Raw genomic sequence first — 22,655 nt, forward strand, 5'->3', positions numbered from 1 at the left:
ATTATGAGAATATTGCAAGTGGCAGTTTTAAGACCAGTCCTATACTCATTTGGTTTTCCCTCTTAGGACATAAGCAGTCATGCAGAGGTTTAAAGTTGGAGCAGATGTTTTGAAATCAGAATTTGAGCCTTGGACGGTGGTTTAAATAGCGTACAGAAGCCCAGCTTTGCCTGAACCTTCAGCCGTAGGTCTTCTGGGCTGTGTATCTCAGTGGCACTTATAGCACCTAACTTTGATCCATTTCAGGTTCTCTGGGCCTGATATACTTTAGAAAACATGTTCAGCCTAGGCAGACAGGATCTCCAAACTTCTGGATAACCCAGTCTGTTAAAATAAGCCTTCATGAGACCTTACAAGGGCTTGGAAGAAAAAGGCCGAGACAAACCCCTGTACAGGGTGTAAAGGGTAAAGGGGTTTAATTTGTTCGGACACGTGTACATTTCCCCAACAGAGCTATGAAGACATTCCCTTGGATGTTCCTGCACAAATTGCTACATCATGAGGAGGTATTCTCACCTAATAGGAAATATCTTAAATAACACACATAAATAACCATCATGTTACACAGCGTCTCACATTTAAATTCAACAGCTAAGCACCAAATAGTATTATTTAACAATACCGTAGAAGAACTCATTTTAAAACATTCACAAAGTCCAGTCCTTGACACATTTTGGGAATTTGTTAAGTGGTATGAATAATTTAAACTCCCCTTGCCTTTTTTAAAATAAAAAAACAGGGTTATTCTAACCTTTCCTTATCCAAGACTGGATTCCTTTAGCATTTATATTTCTCTCACCCGAGCTGAAACTGTGTAGAAATGTTTCTTTCAAGGGTCAATGTATTTCATGGGGTTTCTATACAGTTACAGTTGTAGCCATATAAACCAGACATAGCAGTCAAATAAAGGAGAAAAACAAAGAGCCAATGCCTTCTATGTAAATTTAGCTACATGTAAACACTTTTGCATTGTCATGCAACTATTGGTAGTTTTCCAGTTTTTCTGTGGACTCTATCCCCATCACCCTAGTTATCCTTTTACCCCTTTGACACCGAAATCATCCACAGCCTTCCTATGACCAACAATAAGTCCAGACCCATAGCAAAGAAGGTTTAGTTAATAACATTCAAGTTTTGAGAGTGGAGGTATTTAATTCCCTTGGAAAGATCTGACCATTAGAAAACCCATCACCAATTAAAAAACGCTCCCAGCTAAAGTTCCTTTGGTCAGCTGCTTAAACCAAGGCAGAAAACAACAAGATTCACATAGGAGTCTGAAAGCTCATGGCTCCTTCTGGCTCTCGAGTACAACGCGGTTTTTCTGTTATGGCTGTGCCTACAGAAGTGACTGGAGGAGCCCTGGAAGTTAAGTCTCATAAAAGTGTCAGTTTTCTTTTTGCTTACTTGGTAACTAACCTCAGTATTATCACATACTAGGTGCAGGTACCTCAGAGGTCAAGAAACTCCTATAGGAAAAAAGTGGGTGTTTTACACAGCTGGCCAGTGGTGCTCCCTAAAACACTATAGGGAAACACTCTTTCCAAGTAAATAGATAAACGAGGTGTGTTCTTCTTGAATTTTACAAATTTTCATTTGTAGTTAAAAAAACATTTCATTGGATAGACAGCATCACAGGAATGGCTGGTGTTAAATCCAGTTCAAATATGCTTTGAAACAAAACCTGATGAAAAACAATTCACAAAATTCTGTATCCACCTCCACAGTTTCTCCCATGATCCAACCTCCTTTCCACCACCGTCTGTCAATTCAAGGGCGCCATCTACTGGTGGAGTCCAAACCTGCAGCACACTGAAGCAGTTCATAGTCCCTCACCTCACAGCTCATCCTTTTTCCTACAGACATCGAAACAACTTATGTTCTTGTGGCTTCTATGATTTTGAATAACTTTTTTTTAATGAAATGGAGAACAACCTCCCCAAGCACCATGTGCTCAACAAAGTGCTCTCAGCACCATTTGTGTCCTTAATGTACACTAAAATCTAAATTCATGCAGGAAAAGCTACAAGTTAAAAATCTAGAGATAGCTTTTCCTCTTACAAAATAGTTCTGGAGAGTTCACGGGACAGATTTCCCTGCAGATCACTGGGAAAGCTATTTTTTTAGGGAATTTAAAAAATAAATGTAAGTGACAAATCTGCCTAGGTGTGAACTGATCAACCCCAGCATGCTTGAGTGGATAGGTTTTTTTTGTCAGTTGCAAATGATGTCCTGCATCACAGAGGCTTTTCCTAATCCACTTCCTGTTGCCGCTACTGAGAGCATGAGAGGTCAAGGGTCAGCCAGCAAAGGCCCTCCAAACTGCTGCACTGTAGACCAGAAATCTGTGAGGATTGTTTCTCTAAAAACATTCACTCTGTGACATTCAAAACAAACAAAAAAGATATCCTCCAATAAAACATTGGAAGTACAAACACGTAGACGAAATAAATTAAAAAAAAAACACATTCCCTCCAAATAAAAGTTACACGCCCCCGTTCCTGGCTTGTGGAACAGCGGTCTTAAATCGGGAGACTCGATCAAGGAGAATGAGTTGCACGCCCAGACGAGCAGGCACCGGAAGACTGTTCTCCATGAACAGGACTGCAGACGGGTGAGGCTCTCCAGTGCTGCGCGCGCCCCTGCACAGCCTCACTCCTCGTCAGCACTCTTGAACATGAGGATGGAGTTGTAGATCTTCAGGGCCGGGCCCAGCTTGATGCTCAGGATCTTGACAATGTCCGCCTGGGTGAGGAGCAGGAAGGCCTCGCCGTCTATTTGCTGCCAGACAAGAGGACAGGGCTGGCTTTTATTTACAGAATAAAAGGAAAAAGTCAAACTAATTTACAAGGTTCTAACCATTGAAGCATCCAGCTAGACTCCAGAACTAAAAAAAACAGACATTTCTGGACAGGGCTCAGAAAGAAGAGCAGCCACAGTACTCCTAGAACAGCAGCAGTGGTTAGGGTTCTGGACCTACAGCTGGAAGGTTGTAGGTTCGAATCCCAAAGGATGACGAGGCTGTAATATCTCTGAGTGAGGGACTCGCCAGTAAAACTAACAAGAGGAATAAATTGGTGCAATAGTAAATCACTTTGGATGAAACTGTCAGCCAGATTAGAAGTAAGTGATACATGTGCAAGTTGAGTGAAATTAAGTTCTTCAGGCTGACCTCAGTTCAAAAGTCTGATGTTTGACCCAACCGTTACTTCAAGATCAAAACAGCAGCCAGGACAAACAGACTTGGTAGAACATGATTAGCTATTAGATTCAATGACGATCAGATTAATCATGATATATATGATCCTTCCAGGAAACAGCCAGAAGAGATTCTTATAACTATGCAGGAACTACACAAGACGGACAGACTACATGTTATAATCTGGGATTTAGTAGCAAGACAAAAAGGCTGAAGTGAAAATGTTTAATACCTGGTTACCCAGTCCTCTGTTTAGGTATTTGTGAGTTATGGCTAAGGCTACAGAACAGCAAGAGGAATGTAAATGAGAAAAAGAAGACACCAAAAGAAAAACCACCCTTACCTCACTCCTGAAAACAGCAGCATGATCTTTGCAGCCCGGCAAGCCTCTGACGAAGCTGGTGACCTAATTTAAGAAGGGAGCATAGCAGCAAACCCAGCTATTAGTCATGTAGTCCCTAATCCCTTGACAGGAAGTAGAAAGCACAGACCTCCTAGAATCAGGTTCAATTCTGCCCTTTCTGGGATGAAAACATCAGCCCTGCTGTGTGGCCAGTGGCAAATGCAGCACAGCACCCCTGCTGTCTACACAGAGACATGATGACACTGCTTAAGGATCAAAACAGACCTCAATTTATACTGTACCTCTCAACTTGTGTAGTAACAGGGGGCTGGCTCCCAAGCAGCCACTCTGTGACGAGGTGACTGCTAGAGTTGGGAGACTAGGCAGCCAATCAGGCTTTTTGCAATAGTGCTATGGAGTTGTAGCCTTGCTTAAAGCTAGCTGCCCAGTCTTATGTAATGAGACTAAAACTACAAAACAATCGCACAGTGGACCACCAGCAACTCAATTCAGTTACGAGCCTAGATGAACAGCGGGTCATTACAGAAGACCATCTCAAAGGAAAGATTGATTGCAAGAACTATATTGAGAAGCACAGTCCAGGCATTTCCCCGGAGAGTTAAGCAGGTTTGGCTCTTTGTCAAAGCTCCCCAAATGGCAGTGACAAGTCTTCCGGGGTCCAGTTACCTCCTCAGTGGTCCACTTGGCCACTTTTTTGGCAGAGAGGCCCAGCACCTCTGGCAGCAGCTTGCAGTGCTTCTCCCAGCACATCTGGATGCGCTGGGTGGGGCTGGTGGAGCAGGAAGGGGTGAACACCGAGTCGTGTAGAGCCTGCTGCAGACTCACGGGGGACTCTGGGGAGGGGAGGAAGAGAGCACAGTCATTGTAGAGTATCCCCCACAACACAGCACTGAATGCACAGTGGCAAGTAAACCATCAAACCTCAATCCCAAGAGATCAGATCACTTTATTGGCTATATACAATTTCTTGTTTTAAGAATTTGTCTTTTCGCATACCCCAACTTGCTCTCCATAAGACTGTGTACCAGTATAGGAATATTACTGCTATAGAGCATTAAGGGAACACTAACACAGCAACATTGCTGTACAACAGGGATTCTCACCTACTAGGAGCAAGTTTTCATTCCAGCTAAATCCAACTGCACTGAAGTATAACAGCTTTTCTTAGCTCTTAAGGTGATAATTTAAAGAGACATGTAGTCTGGGTATGACTGCAGCCCGCTGTACACTGTAAACCTACACCGCACTGCCATGGTTAAATATACACTGAACACAGACACAGCAGTGTCATTACAGCACAACACGAGCATGCTGTTCCGACACTAACATCCTGAATGCATAGGCACCTCCCTCTATACATGTTTGACTCAATCTTTGTAGGGAAAAAAGATAAACACAGGGATTTGTAAAGCAACCTACAGTACAACAAGAGAAACAATTAGGCGGTTTGGCACATTTCTGTTTGGTGTGGCAGATCAGAAAAACAGTGAGTTAAGTATCGAGTCTTGTACCTTTTCCATCTCCGATTTCCTGTTTGACAAAATGAAGCTTTAAACACTTGGGAATTTGTTCAGACCTGGAGAAAAACAAAAGATTATAAAACTCTGATTATTCTCTGGGAAGAATGCGTCACGACTTCAAAACGAGACAGGCACGGTTAAAAAATAAAGCAACGGATATTTCACAGTGAAAGAGATGAGAAGAAAAGTAATTTCCATAAGATCATAGGGTTTTCTTGTCAGGGAAATATTCCTCACTTTTCTTATGTTTTACTGAAATTTTGAGAAAGAACTGCCATTTTTTTGTCCTGTGGAGTACGGCGTTCAATTACTTTTTGGCTTTGTTGCCACTGTCGCAGTGCTCAGCAGCGCCCCCTATCCTCTCCTCACTGCTATGCATAGGCTCCGACAGGCTCTGGACACTGCTGCGCCCCGACCGCTCGCTGTCGCCGCTCCAAGACTTCCTGCCAACACTGAGAACAAGATAGTCACCAGATGGTACCAGGTGCTTCCGTGTTTGTGGCTCCTCCCTTTGGTGCTTTGTGTTGTGCTCCTCTCATTGCCTCTCTGCAGCTGCTCATTTGAAAATTCTACAGCGGAGCATGACACACAATTGAGCTTAAATGCTCAGTAAGTCACTTTAAAAACACTACAGGGGCTCGGACGTTGCCAAACGCCACAGGGAAGAGGCACGCTGCCCCACTGACCTGGAGTGGGGGGAGTCGTCCTGCAGCTCGGGCAGGTCGGGGGTGGTGGAGGTGGGCGTCGGCGTCTCGGTGCGCTTGCCCTTGTGCGGCCCAGCCAGCGCCACCGTCCTCTCTCCGCTCAGCCGGTCAGGCAGGAGCCCTTCCTTATTCAGGTTGATCTCGGAGTAGGGGCAGCTGACCGATCTGTCGGGACACCAACAGCGCCGTGAGTTCACCACCACAGCCTCAGTGGTCCGTCGCTACCTACCCTTGCATCTCTGACAGATGCAAAGGGTTGGCTGATGCATTATCAAATAGCTTGTTAAATATTTTTCCATTTATTTTTTTCCCCCAAAATCATTCTCAGTTGGCTTTTCATGGCTTTAATTACTATATCCTGAAAGAGGCAGCGTAAAGCATATGTTGCATAAATATACAGTGACAGAGGCCAGAAACTCCCCCCAGCGTGTCTCGTCTCGGTTTTGCACCAGGCTGCAATGGCAGTGAAGGCTATCTGCAACTGGGCTGGTCGCGTGAATCCAGTTTCCCCCAGCACAGCAGGAATGGCATTAAAACACAGGCTGTTCATCTCCAATTAGAGCCAAGTCTCTCAGCAGGGAAAATAAACACAAAGCGGCCCGACTGATTACAGCTTCCTCCAAGGCGAGGGGCAGTCTCCGAGCCTGCTTTTCTCTCCGGACATCGAGGGGCTCTGCCAGAACGGGGTCGGGGTGGAACTCACGTGTAGTGCGTGCCGTACCGGGGTCCCCGGATGTGGCCCACGCCGTTGCACCCCGGAGTGGGGCAGCCCTGCCCCGGGAGCGCCGTGGAGTCGGACAGTCCTGGAACACAGAGGCAGAGCCGCGAGTTACGAACGCAGCTGACCAGAACGCCCCCTGGGGGCCATCAAGGTCAGTCACTGGCCAGTAACGGGGCAGGTTTGGCATCTCCCTTCCAGGGAGGAACAGAGTGGTCCCTGTACTCAGCCAGAACGTGTTACAGCACCTCCAGTCTCGTATTCGCACTGATGCAGGTACTGATCCTGTGTACAGAGGTACAGAGACACCTGACAGCAAGTTCTTCCAGTGTGAAAGACCTGCCAAAGAAGGATGCACAAAACCTTAACTGTCCTACCCTGTTTGCATCTACCTAAGAAGGTAAAGTGATTCGGAATATTCCTTCACATGCAAACCTTGAGTCAGCAGTAATTCTCACAAATGGCACATGGGAGGAAACTAATGGCAAAGAAGATCAGCGCGAAGGGAATTTGCCGGACCTTACCCAGCGGGTTCTGCAGGGGGTGCCCGGTCTTCTGACACCAGCCCACGGGGTGAATGTCGGAGCTGTCTGCGTCCACCCAGTAATCATAGTCCTTACTCCAGCAGTCAAAATGGATCTGCCAGAGTGGGAGAAGGAAAAAAAAAGAGAGAGAGCTAAGTGAATAACTAAATGTCTGATGTGCAGCCTGGGAATGTGATCCTGAGCCTGGACCTTTGCTTCACTGTACTTGCAGTCGAGGCTGTAACTCTGCGTCCCCACTGTTCTCAGGACAGAAGTGCCAATGACAGAGGCTGAACTACTGTCACTAGTGCAAATGTCACTGCAACTGTAGCTTGCGCTGAAACTATTTTGCGCTGGTCCTCGCCCTGAGAACGTGCTCCGTCAAAGTATTTGACGGACCGTAAAACTAACGATGAAGCTGCATTACAGACTCCCCAGCATACAAATAAAACACGACACCCTGACACTGGACACCGCACCTGGCACAAAACAGAAGCAACAAACTGCGCATCAGCGTCACACAGGGTCCGATGTATATATTTATACCCAAGGCTGATATTTGTGCCACACACACTTGAGGAGACAGGATCATTCCTGTGCTTGAGGGCAACAGCTCTAGTACGTTAGGGTCTTGTTGTTGAAAGAATTATTTGGGGCACTTGCCGATACCAACTGGACACACTCAGAGCACGCATCACAGCTGCACAGGCTGTGTGACATACAGCAGGGCTGTCTGGCCCTACCTTCACCCGGTGGTCCTCAGTGTCCATGATGGTGGCCACTCTGATCAGCATGGGGTTCCTCTTGTCCACGGCTTCCAGCTTCATGTTCACCTGGAACCCGTGAGAGGGTCTCTGGTGGGGAGGATAGACAACATTGCACCACTGATTACCTGCAGGAGACACGCTAGGGACACAAAGCCAGAGAAGCACAGGCCTCAGCCGAGAGGGAGACAGAATGAATATTATGCCAAAATGGCTGGAGTCAGTGTGGTATTCCGGTTAGCAGCTCTGATAAGGCGGGAATGCTGGGGGTCTGTGGGAGCAGGGCTTCTCCTCCCAGTACAGCGCTCTGGTTGTAGCTGTGTGCCCCTCCAGCTGACAGGGTTATTAGGGGTCACGCTGTGCTGCAGACTGTCCCTACCTGTTTAAAGGCCCTGGCGGGGGCAGCTTGGGATCCTGTCTCCTCTAGATATTTCTCCCAAGAGAAGCTCCTCGGATGTTTGTATTCTGAAAGAGAGCAGGATACCCAGATTGTCTGTACCATAAACTCAGACCACACAAGGTTGCCTACGCCCTCCACTGAAGAGACCGCCACAACAGCAGAGGTCAAAGGTCAGCCCAATATCAGTGACCATTGCTTTCAATATCTTGAACTGGTAACCAATTTAGATGCACAAGACAGACAACAAAAACCTATACTGGACTAGCACTGGTACAAATTAATAGTGGTTTATTACATTCCAAGGTTGAAATACTTCTTCAGGGACTGGATATAATTTCCATCATTGCCCCACTTAAAGAGCCCCTAGAATTCATCACAGATTTTTGCTCATGGCAGTAAAGGAGTCCACAATCTGCCCAACAGATTGTCCAACAGAGCAAAGTACAGGATTAGGCGGGGCGGTGGGAGATGAACTCACCTGCTGGGGCCGTCAGGGTCAGTCCCTGCTCCTGGCAGTAACCCACGGGGTGAATGTAAGGACTGCTGGAGTCACACCTGGAAAAGACCAACAGCGCTCGGTCATCAGCTCCGAAGTCCCGTGGCCTTTGTCATTAACGAAAAGGGAGTCGTGCTATCGGCAGGGCAGACGTAAAGGCTGCCGATTACTAGAATGTTTTAAGAATTGGCCGGGGGGGCGACAGGCAGCGGGTGGAGGTGGAAAGCGGGGCGCGAGTCGGCCCTCTCACCAGTAGTCGTAGCTGTCGTCCCAGTTGTCGAAGTGGATGAGCAGGCGGTTGTCTACCACGCCAGCGATGGTGGCCACGCAGATCAGAGAGGGGTTCTTCCTGTCCACTGCCTCCAGTTTCATCCCCGGGCGGAACCCAGACGGGGTGACAGACTGAGGGGAACGGGGAAGATTCGCACAGTTATGACCCCACATCCGAAGGGAAGAAGACAAATGGCCTAAAGGCAAGGAGGCTTCATTCCAATTCCTGCCAGTCCAGGAGGAATACAACAATGGACACCCTTTTAAAAGTGAAGGAAAGTGCAGAAAATTAAACCTCCAGCATGAAGCCACTGCTCTGGAGCATATTCTTAAAGGGGTACGAGCGTTCACTGATTACTGCTTAACGACTGAAAGACGGGAGGTTTTCAACAGTCGAAATCTTTCTAAAGAAAAATGGTACTGAAAGTCTGCTGGCTAGAAATCCAATGGTTGGGACAAAATCAAATAATAAAATATAAGAAATAAGAGCCAGGAGATGTGAAACAGCTTCGCGTGAACAGTCAAGCTTCTACTCACAGTGTTGAGACTCTTGAAGAGGTGTTTAGGAGCGATCTGTCCTCTGCAGTTCTTCACATAGGTGCTCCAGTTGAACTCTCCGTCTTTGCACCCTGCACCGAAGCTCAGCCAGTCAGAAAACTTCGCAAAGAATTATCACTACCTCACCGTGGTTAGAGAAACTAGAATGGGCAAATAAAGTACTGATGTACTCCGTGTAATTGCTCCTTGTTTTCTTACATAGGCAGGCTAAAGTAACTGAACCTTTTTAATTCTTCAGAGAAGATTCGAAGAGGGTGTGAAAGTGAAGCACAAGTGGAAACTCTGTGGAATTGCATTTAAAACGGAGAAAAGGGGGCACTTCTTTAAACAAAGGGTTGTGGGGGAATGGAACAAGCTACCTAGCCATGTTGTTGAAGCCGATACCCAGGCTTCTTTCAAGAAACAGCTGGATGAGATCCTTGGAACAATTAGCTACTAATTACCAAATGCAGGATGGCCTCTTGCAGCTTCTCATCTCTCTCATGGTGTGAGAAACACTCACCTTTGGGGAGCAGCAGTTTATGCCCTGTCTTCTCACACCAGCCAGCTGGCTTAATGTCCCAGGCGTCTGCATTTACCCAGAAGTCATAGCACTCGGGGTAACCATCGAAGTGCAGTCGTATCCTGTAACCCTGGACCTGCAAGCACAAGAGAAAAGTGTTTCACAGACATAAGCCACTCTGACCCACAACAGCATGTATGATATAATCAACACTCTTGGTGAATATTAAACGCTGTACCATTAATGTCAAATCTCTCTTGTTCTGTAAATGACATAAGATGAAGGTACTATGAGCTTAATTTAATTTGTTAGTCTTGTAAACAGTCAAGTTCTATTTATAATAATTTTTGTAGATATTTCAGTATATATTACTCTTTCACAGTGCCTAAGTGCAATAGGAGAATGAGAAAAGTGCCTTTAGATAGTTTTGATGTGTAAAATAAAGCACAAGCGAAAAACGAATCCTACTGCTGAGAGGCACCACAGTGAGCTCCCATAGTGTGCTCATGAGGATGATGATGCCCTATTTGACTGGCACACAGGAGAACAGGGGCAGACGAAAAGCCTCGCCCTGTTTAACACTCAGCGCTTTGCCCGAGTTCGTCCCGCTCACCTCTGCCACAGTGAGCACACAGAACAGGGACGGGTGGCAGGGGTCCAGGCCCTCCAGCTTCATGCCCACTTTGAAGCCGTTCCGACTCTGAGGAAACGACTGGTGCTGGAAAACAGACACGCGGGGTCAAGAGGTCAGGGTCAGCCAATGAGGATCCGGTCTGGCTCAGGCAGGGCGAGTGCAGCTGGAGCCCAGATGACCGGCAAGCAGTTGAGAGGTCAACACGGTGAGCAAGGCAATATCTGCCAACGGAATTTCATAAACACAGGATCACAGAGACAGGCATTCTCTAGAAGCCTTTGGCTTCTCTGTAAATTCACCTCATTCCTATTCCCAGTATTTTCTTTAAATCTGCCTGTCAACATCTTTGATCTTAAAGACACTAATCAACATAAAAAATTAGCTTCATGAGAGATGAGAAAAGTGACCGAGCAAACTGTCCTTTTCATCAGAATCAGTTGGCCATCCACAAACTGCTCAAGTGTAGCTCACTGACCTCCAACAACGCCCAATCAAACTGGCCCACTGCACCATACTTGCAGGTCACTGGGGGAGAGACTGTTTAAAGACAAAGACATCCGTCTCCACCTTCTTCCAGATAGGAATGAGGAGGACAGGCCTGAGGGGGCACCAACCTCTTTGAAGAGCTTGACTGGGGCGGCTACAGCCTTCTCCTCTTCCAGGTACGTGTGCCAACTCCACACTTTCTTCTTTGCTGGCTGGGTCATTACTGTGGAAGAACCAATATGAACACAACTGACGCAAACTTTTAAAAAAATACCACACCCACACGCTCTCTTTTCACAGTGCAGTCAAAAACAGAATTTCATCTGGCACGAATGCAGTACATTTCCTTCCCCTTATTACTACTGTCATCACAACCACTCATGCAATCATACACTGCTGTGTAAAAGTCTTAAGATACTTTAAATAATCAGGAGTTACAATATGTGCTGTGAGCATCAACAAATTACTCAAAACCTCCACTAGTGCTTTCTACCAGTATGACAAATATTACTGATATGGCTTAATTTGGGTGGGAAGACGCCAGACTTGTCATTATGCAAACTTTAATTTACATTGATCAGAATCTTCAAAAACACAATCATAACCATGGAAGGTAAAGTACATATAAGGAGCAAAGATGAAGTTCTGTAGTGCCTAATCTACCACAACTGCCAATCGTAACTAAACCGAGTCATTGTCAGGCCTTTCTTTACATTAACATCTCTTCAGAGTTCCATAAAGCTAAACGCCTACATTTTGCATTCTTCTTTCAAGAGATCAATATTATAGCATTACTTTTCTGCATAAAGAAGGGAACAGAAAAACTAGACTTATACACAGCAGTACATAGGAAATCGGTGAATACTGGCTGAACAATTGTCCTCTTTTATTTCCCAGTGCCTGCAAATGGAACCAGCACTGCATGGTATGACACATCCAGACTTGAAATGATGGTGACAAGTAAGCAGTAACAGTCAAAACAAAATATCTTCGTCCTTATCTCTTGCCCCTGCACATGCCGATACAGAAACTGCACAGAACGCAATGTTCTAGTGACAACCGCACTCTATACGATACGAGAGGGTAAAAAACAGTTTAAGAACTTTCTGCTCTGCTCCACTGTTGGGGAAGAGTTAATAATTGTCAGCTGCCAGCTAGGTGATGCCATGAAATGTCAAGAGCTGTGCATCCTGACATGGAGGTAAGCTCACACAGGACGGCCCCATCTCTCAAGAGAACGTTTCTCCACAACACAACTCTTTACCTTGCCTGGCCTGCTTGGCAGCTCTCCTTCCTTTGCCCGCCTTGGACTTTTCCTACAAATAAAAAAAAAAAAAAGTTCGTAAAACTTCCTAAAATGTATCAAATGTATGAAGCAGTCAACAGAAGAAACCAAAAATCTAGCGTCAGCCTTTCTTCTCCATTTTGGTCAGCAAGATGAAAATTGCGGAAAAAAATGTTCATTTAAATGAGAAAATGATTTGTGGTGTCCAATCCAAGAGAAGTACATATTTATAAGACCTTCGGTTAATATCTTCCCTTCTGGAGTTTCACAAAGAAACATTTCCTCAGACCATAGTTACTCAATATGTTGTAGCTTTCTCAAATTTAACGTGGATGGCTATGATGGAGAGTGCCTTATTTCAGCATCAAGGCAAAAACAAAACATCTTCTGGAGCTTCAGATTTAGAAAATGAATTGGAGGTGAGAGGGGGTATCAAAGAGGAATCCTCAGTGTTTTGCAGTCAAGAGTACAAAGTGAGGGACAGAGCTGATAGCAGCAAGATTCTAAAACCTCCTCCTCCTCGGGGTTCTCCTCGTCTTCGTCACCCGAGTCCATGTACAGCTTCCTCTTCCTCCTCACACGCTTTCCCAGCCTGTCGCTCTCGTTGCCTGGGTTACCGCTGGCCCCGCCTCTGTCTCTCTGCTCCACAGGGCTGGCCCTGCAACAACAGCACCGAGCACGCTCCTTACAGAGGGCAGTCTACAAGGAGGACATCCAAGCATCCGGGGGACACAACCATATACTCTCTTTCCTCACATGCAAACCAACACAACATGATCAATTCCTGGTTCTACTTCTGTCACTTCGAGCTATATTAAAAGAGCTTGGAGGTACAGCAACACCTTCACACTTTTTGTACCAGGAACCTTGTAATCAGAAATAAAATCCGTCTCCTTGCTTTCTTTGCAAGTAATCTCGAGTGTCACATGCTGAGCAGTCTTGTCTTATAACCCTGGGAGTTTCCTTTAACATCTTTACTTTTGATGTGATTAAACATCACTTATTTGAAATTTAAACATTCTCTGGCGCTTCAGGCTGGAATTCTTCAGTCTGGCCTAATGGAGAGGTTTGGATAAGAAGGATAATTTTGTCTACCCTTATTAGAAGCGTGAAAGTTGATGCTCCTTGTTAGAAAAAAAGAAAATTCTCCAACAAAGAAGCTTTAGGAAAATCTGCATACACCTTAACCAGCTCAGATGGTCAGGAAACACTCATATTGCAGAATGGCAACTAGTAAACGCATACTGAAAATGAAAATGTGAAAAAATAATCTTGAAATGAACATTTTTAAGCCATCTGCAGAGTTAAAATGGGAACTGGGGTTATTTGATAATAGATGCTGGGTGAATCGCATGAATCTTGTTGCAGAACTAGTGCTCTGTACCTGCAGCTGGAGGGCTGTGCGCAGGCAGGGCTGCAGAACTTGCCCTGGATGAAGCTGTCCTGGCTCCCAGAGATTCCACAATAGCCACAGCTGACCACCTCCACGCTCGGGGCCTCCTCCAGAGCCTGGGACAGCGGCTCGGCACCTTGGGAACGACAGGGAAAGCGGTCAGTTAGCGGAATCTGAACATCATGGTGGCCCCACAGTTTTAGCACCTGGAGTCATGAGACTTGATACTGGATTTAAACGGGAACTGCAATGGTATTTTAATCCATCAGGGTTAGAAAGTATCAACATTGATGAGCAAAACGTACACAGTAACCTGTAAAACCTCCAATCCACATCACAAAATAGATTAAATTTCCCACGATTCAGAATGTGGCCTTATTACATTGCAAAGAAGCGTGCTTGTGGATACATCTCTTTTAATCTGATGCAAAACATTGCTCTGGACTTCGAGACAACAAATACTACTTACTTGGACCATAACTGCATCTGTCTTTATCAAATTTAATAAATTATTAAAAAGCCAGTATTTTAGAATACTGTCTGATCATAGATGCAGGGTTACTCCTTGCTGGTTTAGCACTACCTGGATTGAAGGAAACAAACATACTGTAGGTTGACACTTCCAGTTTCACCTCAGCTGGAGACCATCATGAGGTGCTCATAGAGGCTGGTGTAAAGGAAGCATCAGTGTCCAAAATCAGGAAGCTGCTTTTATACCTTCAGGCTCTGCTGATGTCATGGTCTCCGTGGCAGCCTCTGGTGGAGGGGTGGGGCTATTGGCAAGGGAGGGATTTTGAGGTTCTGTTGCCAAGGCAGCCCCCTGAACAGCTTGCATCTCCAGGTCAGTGACGATCTCCAACGCTCCAAACTCATTCATTCGGAACTGCGGGCCACAAGAGGAAAACAAAACTGCAGACTGGTAGGGATGTATGTAGCTATCAACACCGGACATCGACAAACACAACAGATCAACAAAGCCGTTTCAAATATAGACTCAAACGAAACGTTCCACGCGCTGAAAACACAAGTCTGCGCTGCCAGGCCCATCCAGAAAAGCGAAATCAAGGCGGTGTGCACCACGTTCGCACCCGAATGTTGCTCTCCGGCAGTGTAGCGATACCGTCCTTCCAGTCCAGGGCGCTCATCATGTCAAAGTCACCCCCGGAGGTGGGCGTCTCTATGGGCGGGGTGTCCGTCATCTTGCAGGGCGCTCTGTGCCACCTGCACGAGCCAGAAAACAAGAATCTGCTCACTGCAGCAGCCGAGATGAAGACCAGGGAATTGCAGCAAAGAAAAAGTGTCAACGGATCAAACCAGATCTCACTCATTCTAGACTAGATGATGAAGATCTGTTATTACAGAACAATTTAGCAACTGGACAGTAACTATCCATACAGCTGGAGCACAATGTCAAAGCAGCCCACAGTCATTCCACAAGGAGCAGAACAAAGGTCCAGCACAAGATCAACAGTGATATCAAGCAATGAATGAGTTTTTTCCCCAAAAAGGGCTCCAACGCAGATGTTTAAAATTCAAACATTTACATCAATATTATAGTCCACCAACGGTGAGGTTTTATGGAAGGTTACAATTGATAAGAACAAGATAGGGAGCCAGTAGCTTAAAATTGAGGATGAATCTGCCCATCAAGAAGAGGATAACAGTGCAGGTCTCAAAAAAGGCAACAGGCTCAGGGAAGAGCAGAAAGAACAGATGAGTCCGTGGCCTCAGGCAGTCACAGTTAATGGCGCGGAGGTCAAGACTGCACTGCTCCCCAAGTGTAGTTCTACCAGGAAAGCAGACAACCATGATTTGAACTTGTTTTAGTCCAGTATGTTGGTGCAACACTAAAAGTGAGGGACATGTCTTGCGCGAGTCTTCATTGCTTCCCACGTTTTCTTGTGTTTGTTGTTGAGTGCCAAAGTGAAGAATTCATCATTTGGTGCACCCCAGCACAAAAGAACTGCTTATTTACCTCTCTTCCAACATCTCTCAATTGTCCATCACTGTACTTCAGAACATAATTTGACTGTTTCACCACATATAACAGTATAACCCCACTCCCACTTTTAGGAAGGCCAAAAGTATTTGGACAATAAGCTGCAGTATCACGTTACTGCATTGCACAGTACCTTCTGAACATATACAGCAAAATACACAACTGTTGTATTTTTAAACAGATCTGATATTTTAATATGGTCTATTACAGGTCCTAATCGTCTTTCAATCTGGCAGTAAGCACACCCATGCAATTTTAAAAGTTTTCTTTAAGGAAGAACATTTGCAGAATCCACCCATACATTCTTTCACTAGCTACGTTTTCCAACACAGTGCCGCAGGGACAGCCTGAGCCTATCCCGGCAAGCAATGGGTGCAAGGGCAGGATACACCCTGGATGGGACACCAGTCCATCGCCGGGCCCACACAGACAGGCACACACCAGGGCCAATTTTCCCAAAATTCAGCCAGCCTAGCAGTATAGAATGTCTTTGGACTGCAGGAGGAAACTTAAGCAGCCGGGGAAACCCATGTGAACACAGGGTGAACATGCAAACTCCACACAGATAGCGCTCCAGGTCCAGAATAGAATCCAGGGCCCCGGCGCTACAGAGCAGCAGTGCAAACCACTGCTCCCAGCCCAGGCTCTCTCTCTCTCACCGAGGCTACTGCAACGCCCTCTCGCCTGACCTGCTGTCTCACTCCTGTCACACTCTGCGCCATCCAGGACTCTCGTCGTCTCTCTTACTGGCCCAAAGCACGGGACTGGCTCAAAACCAGCCCTTCACATTGCACCTTGTCTGGCGGAGCCTCGCAGGGCACCACCGCGGGAATTGGGAGCAGCTCAGGCGCCTGCTCCAGCGTGATCTCTCTGCCACACACCTCTCCAGCTGGGCGATCTGCTTACGGCTCATACTCACGGTAAAAGCGAACGGCCTGCTGACAGGGTGTGCACATCACAGCGCGGATGTCAGCTGCTGTGTACAGCAGATCCTACTGCCTCAATCTGTGTGCAAGGCCCCCGCGGTACTCTTCCAGATTCTGTGGGCCATGTTGTTGTTTTAGTCATTCCTTTTACTTTACTGTACTCAACACAGAGTAAATCTGGTATACACCGCAAGTCTGCCAGGATACTTGTGTCTGCTGGGCAATTAATAAAGATAAGCCTCCAAAAAAAAAAAAAACATACCCAGCAGGGTATTAACCCCTCATATCAAGAGCTGTGAACGAAAAAGATCAGATCCTTCTAGGTAAAAATACCTATTGCTCCATCTGTAACGCTCAGCACAGCAGAGAAAATTGTGATGTGAAAATGTGAACTTCGCTACTTATGTTACTTAATACTTTTCACATCTGATACAAAAAAATCCTCCTAATTCAGGTGAAGTGGTAAATTGAAACTTGGGCCTAGAAAGATGTTAAGGCTGTATACATGTGTTTGGCGAGTTTGTATTTTACTAATTTTTTTTTAAAATAAAAACATCTTAGAATATTACCTAAATATTTAGGTTTAGTAAAAAATGTTGACAAAGCGAAGGTAAGCAAATGTTTAAACAAGCAAATTAACATCAGCAACGGTTTTTTTTTTCTATTCCATACCTACAGTAACAGGCAATATTTTAATAACGCAACAAAAAAACATGTTTTTTTCAAAACCTACACATATGTATTAAATAACGCAGAATCGATTATTTTTTAATCGTGCCTGACCCTGTCTAAAACGGGGGTCTTTAAACACTTTTGTCCGAATGCAGGATACACAGAAAACACACCGCTGAACTGATCTAAACGAAAAGTTTCGGTCCGTAATGACCTATTTCACTGAATTACCTGTTACACACTAACAGAAACGAAGGCCAGGGATGAACCGAAGAAGATTTTAAGTACGAACAGGGTTTTTGTTTTATTTTCAACCGTCTCGAAAACGTTAGGCTGGACACTAAATTTATTGGCGAAATTCAAATCCAGCCTCCCAGAAATTAATGATCGATTCAAAAGCTTATCGGTTTGTGCTCAACACCTTATCAATCGTAGCCGGGGCCACAACGAACCCGTTTTATTATTATATTTTTCCTCGATGATCCTCACAAAATGAAAAAGATTATTTTCCGAATACCTGCGGAAAGTTTCAGGGAGTAACCAATTCAATCCCAGCAAGTCCAGACCTGACGTGAACTTAGGCCCCAGTAGGGGGCGACGAGTGCTATCCTTCTCCAATTATGGTGCAATAATAAGGAACAACAAAATGTTATTATTTTACCTTTAAAATGAAGAAAAGGTTATTTATCCGGCAGAACGACCACGTAGGCGCTGCGCCTTTGTCAGTTACAGCTTCTGTGGCGTCGCACTTCCGAACAAAAACAAATTAAAACAACAAGTTCAGCTTTCACTTGTTTTAAGGATATTTGATTTATTTCTTTCTCGAACCCCGGGCGGCTTACGAGAGGGGAAAGGAAATCGAAAGATGCTTTGCCCCTGCGTGGTTTTCGAGAAGTAACGGCGAGAATAAAGTTTTAATTTCTAAAACATAACATTCACAATTTCGTTCACGGCCCGAGCCTTTCGTGGAAAAAAAAAAACATTTACTTGCTTTTCCAACATATTGGAAAAATGGCGGATAAACAATAAAAAGCGGTTGAGACGCGGTTGTTCAATTTCATTTTCAAGTTTCCCCCTAGAATTATTCCTGTCATAAATAAAGTGTGATGTGCAAGCGCCCATTTATTAGCGTTAGACTTGATACAAAATGGCGGAGGAAAGGAAAAGGCCCCCAAACACGCTAAAACTATGTAAATAATATAATTTGTTACTTCACAAGAAACAAAACGTGCATACGCCTGGCAAAAAAACCAAACAGATAGAGGAGATCATGCCCTAATTTTTTTCTGCGATTGTTTTTCCTCCGTAAGTTCATTCTATACTTCGCCCCTTGTCACGGAATGTACAGCTCAGATAGAAGTAATCACAATTCGTATAAAAGAAAGTTTCTAGGTTTCTTCTTCCCAGAACGGAAAAAAATATTTTAAGATGTACCTCGTAACCACCAGCCTCCCCCAATAAACGCACCCTTTCTCGCTGCGCAATATTTGCAATTACGGGAATGCATTGCTTTTAAATTTCTTCTAGGCAAACTTGCCTTTATTATTAAAAAGATTGCGGGCTTCACACGGCGCAGGCGAAATTCAAACTGGGTGCAAACTGTAAAACAAAGCCTTTCTTTGGGAGGTCGGCGTTTTGTTGCGCCGTTTATTCCGAATTGGAAGATAATATTTGAATTGTAAGGAAACTCACCTCGTTTCTCTTTAACTCTTACTTGGAGAGGGACGGTGCATTCATCCGCGCATGCGTCAGACGTAGGCTCTCCTGCCAACTTCGGCTCCAGACAAACTTTAGCACAACTACTGATGGTAGCTAGGTAGGGCACTGCGACTATTTCGCACCATGAGGAAAAAAAACCTTACATATGCAGGAAGGGTCACCAATTATATATTTTTGTCTGTGTGTGCTCACCACAGATTTTATTTCGTTTACACCCGTTGGTTTGCCCGTTGTTTAAATTCAGGAAGAGTGCCCGAGCAACACAAGAAAAGAGAGACCAGTTCCGAGCAGGACCATTTTTTAGAGCCGCTCCCGCGCCCAATTTTAAATCCCCCCCACCAGAAACAACAGTCTGTTGTACACCCCCCACCCCCTTTTAAATATTATTGGATCTCTACGACTAGTCTTGCTACGTACTGCCATAACGGTGGTCCTTATGTAACCTAAAACAGTGGAGCTTATTACATTCGCAGTTGAGCTGCAAAGCCAGCTGAGGCGCGTAAGTGCAGTACCATTGCTAACGCGTACGTGGAGGCTGAGTTATGGCCATGAATCTCCCAGAGTCGGGGCGTTTGTTTTTACCTCTTTGGGCATGAAAGATGGGGTTAGGGGATTTGCAGCACCTCCTCGTCCGTCGGTAATTTCACACGCGGCAGTGCCAAAATGTGGTTTTAAGCAGCACGCAACTAAAATCCGACAACCCGCATCGATTCATTCGCATCACAGGCCGGGTAATAAAAAAAAACATGCATCTGGAAACGCCTTGGTCTCTATCCCCGAGCAGTCAAAAACGGTTTTCATTCAGGTGTTTAAAACGCCGACATTTTCCAAATAAAAGCAATAAAATCCATGCAGGCGGGTAGCGGATACTGCCTTTTGCAGGTGTGATCGATGAAGATGGGCACCGCGCTTTTTAACATTTTTTTTTCCATACAAACAAGACTGTGCGGAAAACGTGCAGTTTTAATTATTGCATTTTAAGATCACAGCATAATCGTGTTAAAAACAAAGCAAATATACACACTATGAGATCCTTTTAATTCTAACAATAGACGGAAATTGCAGGTGGTTACACCATCCTCTTAGTTATAGTGGCAAATGCGTTTCCGTTACATATGAGGATATGTAAAAGAAACTTGTTTCTGAAATATATAATTAAATAGACCTGTGAAGCTTAGCAGATCAACCGCATGTGTTACTTCATAGGTGCCGTCACCGATGACGTCGGTAGCTTTAACTGTGACGACAGAAAGCACCGCAAAGCGTCTATACCTTGCGTCTCCTTAAGCAGTGTTGTAGTCTTTTGTGACATTTTATTACATCATTGTTCTAAGGGATTCAATTGTTGTAGTTTTGCTCTTTGAAATATGACTATATACACTGAAATATGTTTATTTCAGTTCGGATCAGTTACATTTTATATGTAGTAAAATACGTTTATTTTCTTGTAAAAAAAAGCTATAGAGAACATTCAAGACTGGGCAAACACTTGGGAGATGACGTAGACAAGCGCAGGGTTTTGCACGCAGGTAGCAAAAACACGACTTTTAACATAGCAATAATAACGCTGACATCATTTAGATCTAGACGATGCGGGGAAGGAATTTAAAAAGTAAACAAAATATATCATTGTTAAAAGGGAAGAATTTAATTCAAGGAATGTTATATTTGAATTGTATAGCTCACTCGTAAAGCTTCGTTTAGAATATTGTTTATGATTTCAGTCACCATGGTACAGAACTGCTGCTCTGAATCAATCCAGAGGAGAGCATCCAGGTGCATTCTGGGACTTACGGAAACGCCCTACGCTGCGAAGCTGAAGGAACTGAACCTTTTTAGTCTTCAACAGAGAAGACAGAGGTAAGTATTCAAAATCCTCGAAGGCACTGCCGGAGTTGAGCCAGCCAGCAGGTTCCTCCAGAGCAAACAGTGTAACGTGAACCTGGGGGCACTAGTAGAAACCGAAGGTGCGTTTAGTGCAGATATCCTGTCGGAGGTCTCATCCCTGGGACGAGATGTTAAACCGAGGTCTTGACTGCTTGGTTGTTTAACATCCCGCGACACTGCTTGTAGGACTAGGGGATGTTAACCCTCGTATCCCAGTTAAATTCCCCTCTGGGCTTGATGAACCACCTGCTCCCCCCCCCAAAGAGAAAAAGGTCCTCTCCAATTGAGCTGGGGAAGCAGCGGCTCATATCTCAGCCTTGTGTGCTGGTACATCCCATCACTGCTGCCTTGTCAATACCCTGCTCATGGCTGTTTCGGTGGACAGGAAACCTGGCCAGGCCCACGGAACAGTTCCTCCTGCTGAGAGCAGGGGAAGGTTTTGCTCTTCTTGTGGGATGGGGGTGGGTCATGAACAACAACTGAGCTCGCCTGCCCTATGCTAGACCCAGGACTGGGTTTATTCTAGGGTTACACTGGTGAGGGTGCCTACTGCCTCTTTTGACCCCAAACAGTAGAGCTATCCTCCTGATTCCTGGTTCTGTACTTTTCACTTCCACACTTAGATGATTGAGTGCAGCTCTTCTCTTCTTGTCTACTCCCATGGGTATAATATCGGGGACACTTAAAATCTTGAGGTTTGAGAACATATAGGGCCGGGAGCCTCAGCTGAACAAACGAAACCCTGAGCTGTGCAGACATTAAACCTTGAGAAAACGTCGAACATCAAGTCTTATGAGGTTTAAGTTCTAAGGAAACCTTGGATTTTGATCTTGTAGGCAATACAGCACTGGAGCTCTGAGAATCCCAGAGGGCTCAAGCTTAGTGAGTTCCCCGAGATGATCACGGACATCCCGAGGGACCCCAAACCCCTTCGCCTGATGCACGCACTGCCTTTTCCGAGTGCAAGTAGCAAAAGGGTCGCCAGACTGCACTGACTTCACTATATCAACACCAGAGCATAGCATCGAAGAGCTGAGACACCTGGAGCTCTTTCCCATTGCAGCCCCGACGTCTCACTTGCAGTCCTATCTCACCCCGAAGGGATTGTTGCCACCGGCTCTTGGCCCCGGTGTGCACCTTATCACAGGACGCCCACTTTAGCCCGCGCTGCTGGTCTTCTGTAAACCAATCGCTGACCTGGGCAGATCAAAGGCCAGCTTGAACCTCGCACCCTCTTCTGGTGCCCACCACGTGCATCGCATCCTTAATTCCAAGGAACTGCGATTTTACCTTCCTGCACACAGTTTTCTAAGTGGAGCAAGCCACCCAGCCATGTTGCCAAGATTAGCCAGATTTCTTTCTCGTTTCAGGAGACAGACGGATCAGTCACTGACATTCTTAATGGAAAACCCAGGTCTCTATTTATCCATTGTAAGAGATGCTTTGTCTTGGAGCACTGGACGGAAAAGGTTAGATCAGTGCCCCTTTGCCAGCTCTCTCCTCTTTGCTCAGAGGATTGCTCTTATGTTGCCCAATTGTGGAAAGATGGACATTTGGGGTTCTGTCCAGCTGGGGAAAGAGCTCAAGGAGACTTGGTAAAGAAATGACAGGTCTGCCAGGTGACCACAACAAAGAATA

The 22,655-nt window shown here is 45.4% G+C and overlaps 1 protein-coding gene and 1 long non-coding RNA gene across 6 annotated transcripts; one reads left to right on the forward strand and one right to left on the reverse strand.

Annotated features, from left to right (window-relative positions):
* Positions 1-392: 392 nt before the first annotated feature.
* On the reverse strand, positions 393-19,430 carry l3mbtl1b (L3MBTL histone methyl-lysine binding protein 1b). 5 transcript variants are annotated; one of them, XM_088602935.1, is made up of 24 exons: positions 19,104-19,430; positions 16,733-16,853; positions 14,903-15,035; positions 14,532-14,697; positions 13,806-13,950; positions 12,932-13,079; positions 12,401-12,452; positions 11,265-11,359; positions 10,630-10,734; positions 10,017-10,152; positions 9,494-9,585; positions 8,937-9,088; positions 8,669-8,745; positions 8,170-8,255; positions 7,770-7,880; positions 7,027-7,141; positions 6,488-6,587; positions 5,767-5,949; positions 5,392-5,532; positions 5,072-5,136; positions 4,227-4,393; positions 3,540-3,602; positions 2,640-2,778; positions 393-2,601 (listed from the first exon to the last, which is right to left on the reverse strand). In XM_088602935.1, exons 3-23 carry the CDS (start codon positions 15,011-15,013, stop codon positions 2,650-2,652), a joined length of 2,439 nt encoding a protein of 812 aa, XP_088459061.1. In that variant the 5' UTR covers positions 15,014-15,035; positions 16,733-16,853; positions 19,104-19,430; the 3' UTR covers positions 393-2,601; positions 2,640-2,649. The 5 variants fall into 5 exon arrangements, with proteins under 5 accessions (XP_088459061.1, XP_088459057.1, XP_088459058.1 ...); XM_088602931.1 differs by lacking the exon at positions 19,104-19,430 and adding an exon at positions 18,073-18,159 and having other exon boundaries at positions 393-2,778; XM_088602932.1 differs by lacking the exon at positions 16,733-16,853 and having other exon boundaries at positions 393-2,778; positions 19,104-19,429.
* Positions 19,431-20,516: 1,086 nt separating this feature from the next.
* On the forward strand, positions 20,517-22,629 carry LOC148649788 (uncharacterized). The gene is made up of 3 exons (XR_015925932.1): positions 20,517-20,659; positions 20,855-20,990; positions 21,854-22,629. It is a non-coding gene; the product is annotated as an uncharacterized LOC148649788 (long non-coding RNA).
* Positions 22,630-22,655: the final 26 nt, after the last annotated feature.

Source organism: Lepisosteus platostomus, chromosome 13 (assembly GCF_059453375.1).
Source record: "Lepisosteus platostomus isolate fLepPlt1 chromosome 13, fLepPlt1.hap1, whole genome shotgun sequence".
In the NCBI taxonomy this organism is placed as follows: domain Eukaryota; kingdom Metazoa; phylum Chordata; class Actinopteri; order Semionotiformes; family Lepisosteidae; genus Lepisosteus; species Lepisosteus platostomus.

Bases quoted from the DNA above. Each gene is read 5' to 3' on its own strand.
- l3mbtl1b (XM_088602935.1), bottom strand. From the start codon at position 15,013: ATGACGGACACCCCGCCCATAGAGACGCCCACCTCCGGGGGTGACTTT. The intron at 11,360-12,400 runs GTAAAGAGTTGT...GTTCTTCCACAG, and splicing joins TGCCAAGCAGGCCAGGCAAG to TAATGACCCAGCCAGCAAAG. The intron at 10,153-10,629 runs GTGAGCGGGACG...TTGTGCTTGCAG, and splicing joins GTGTGCTCACTGTGGCAGAG to GTCCAGGGTTACAGGATACG.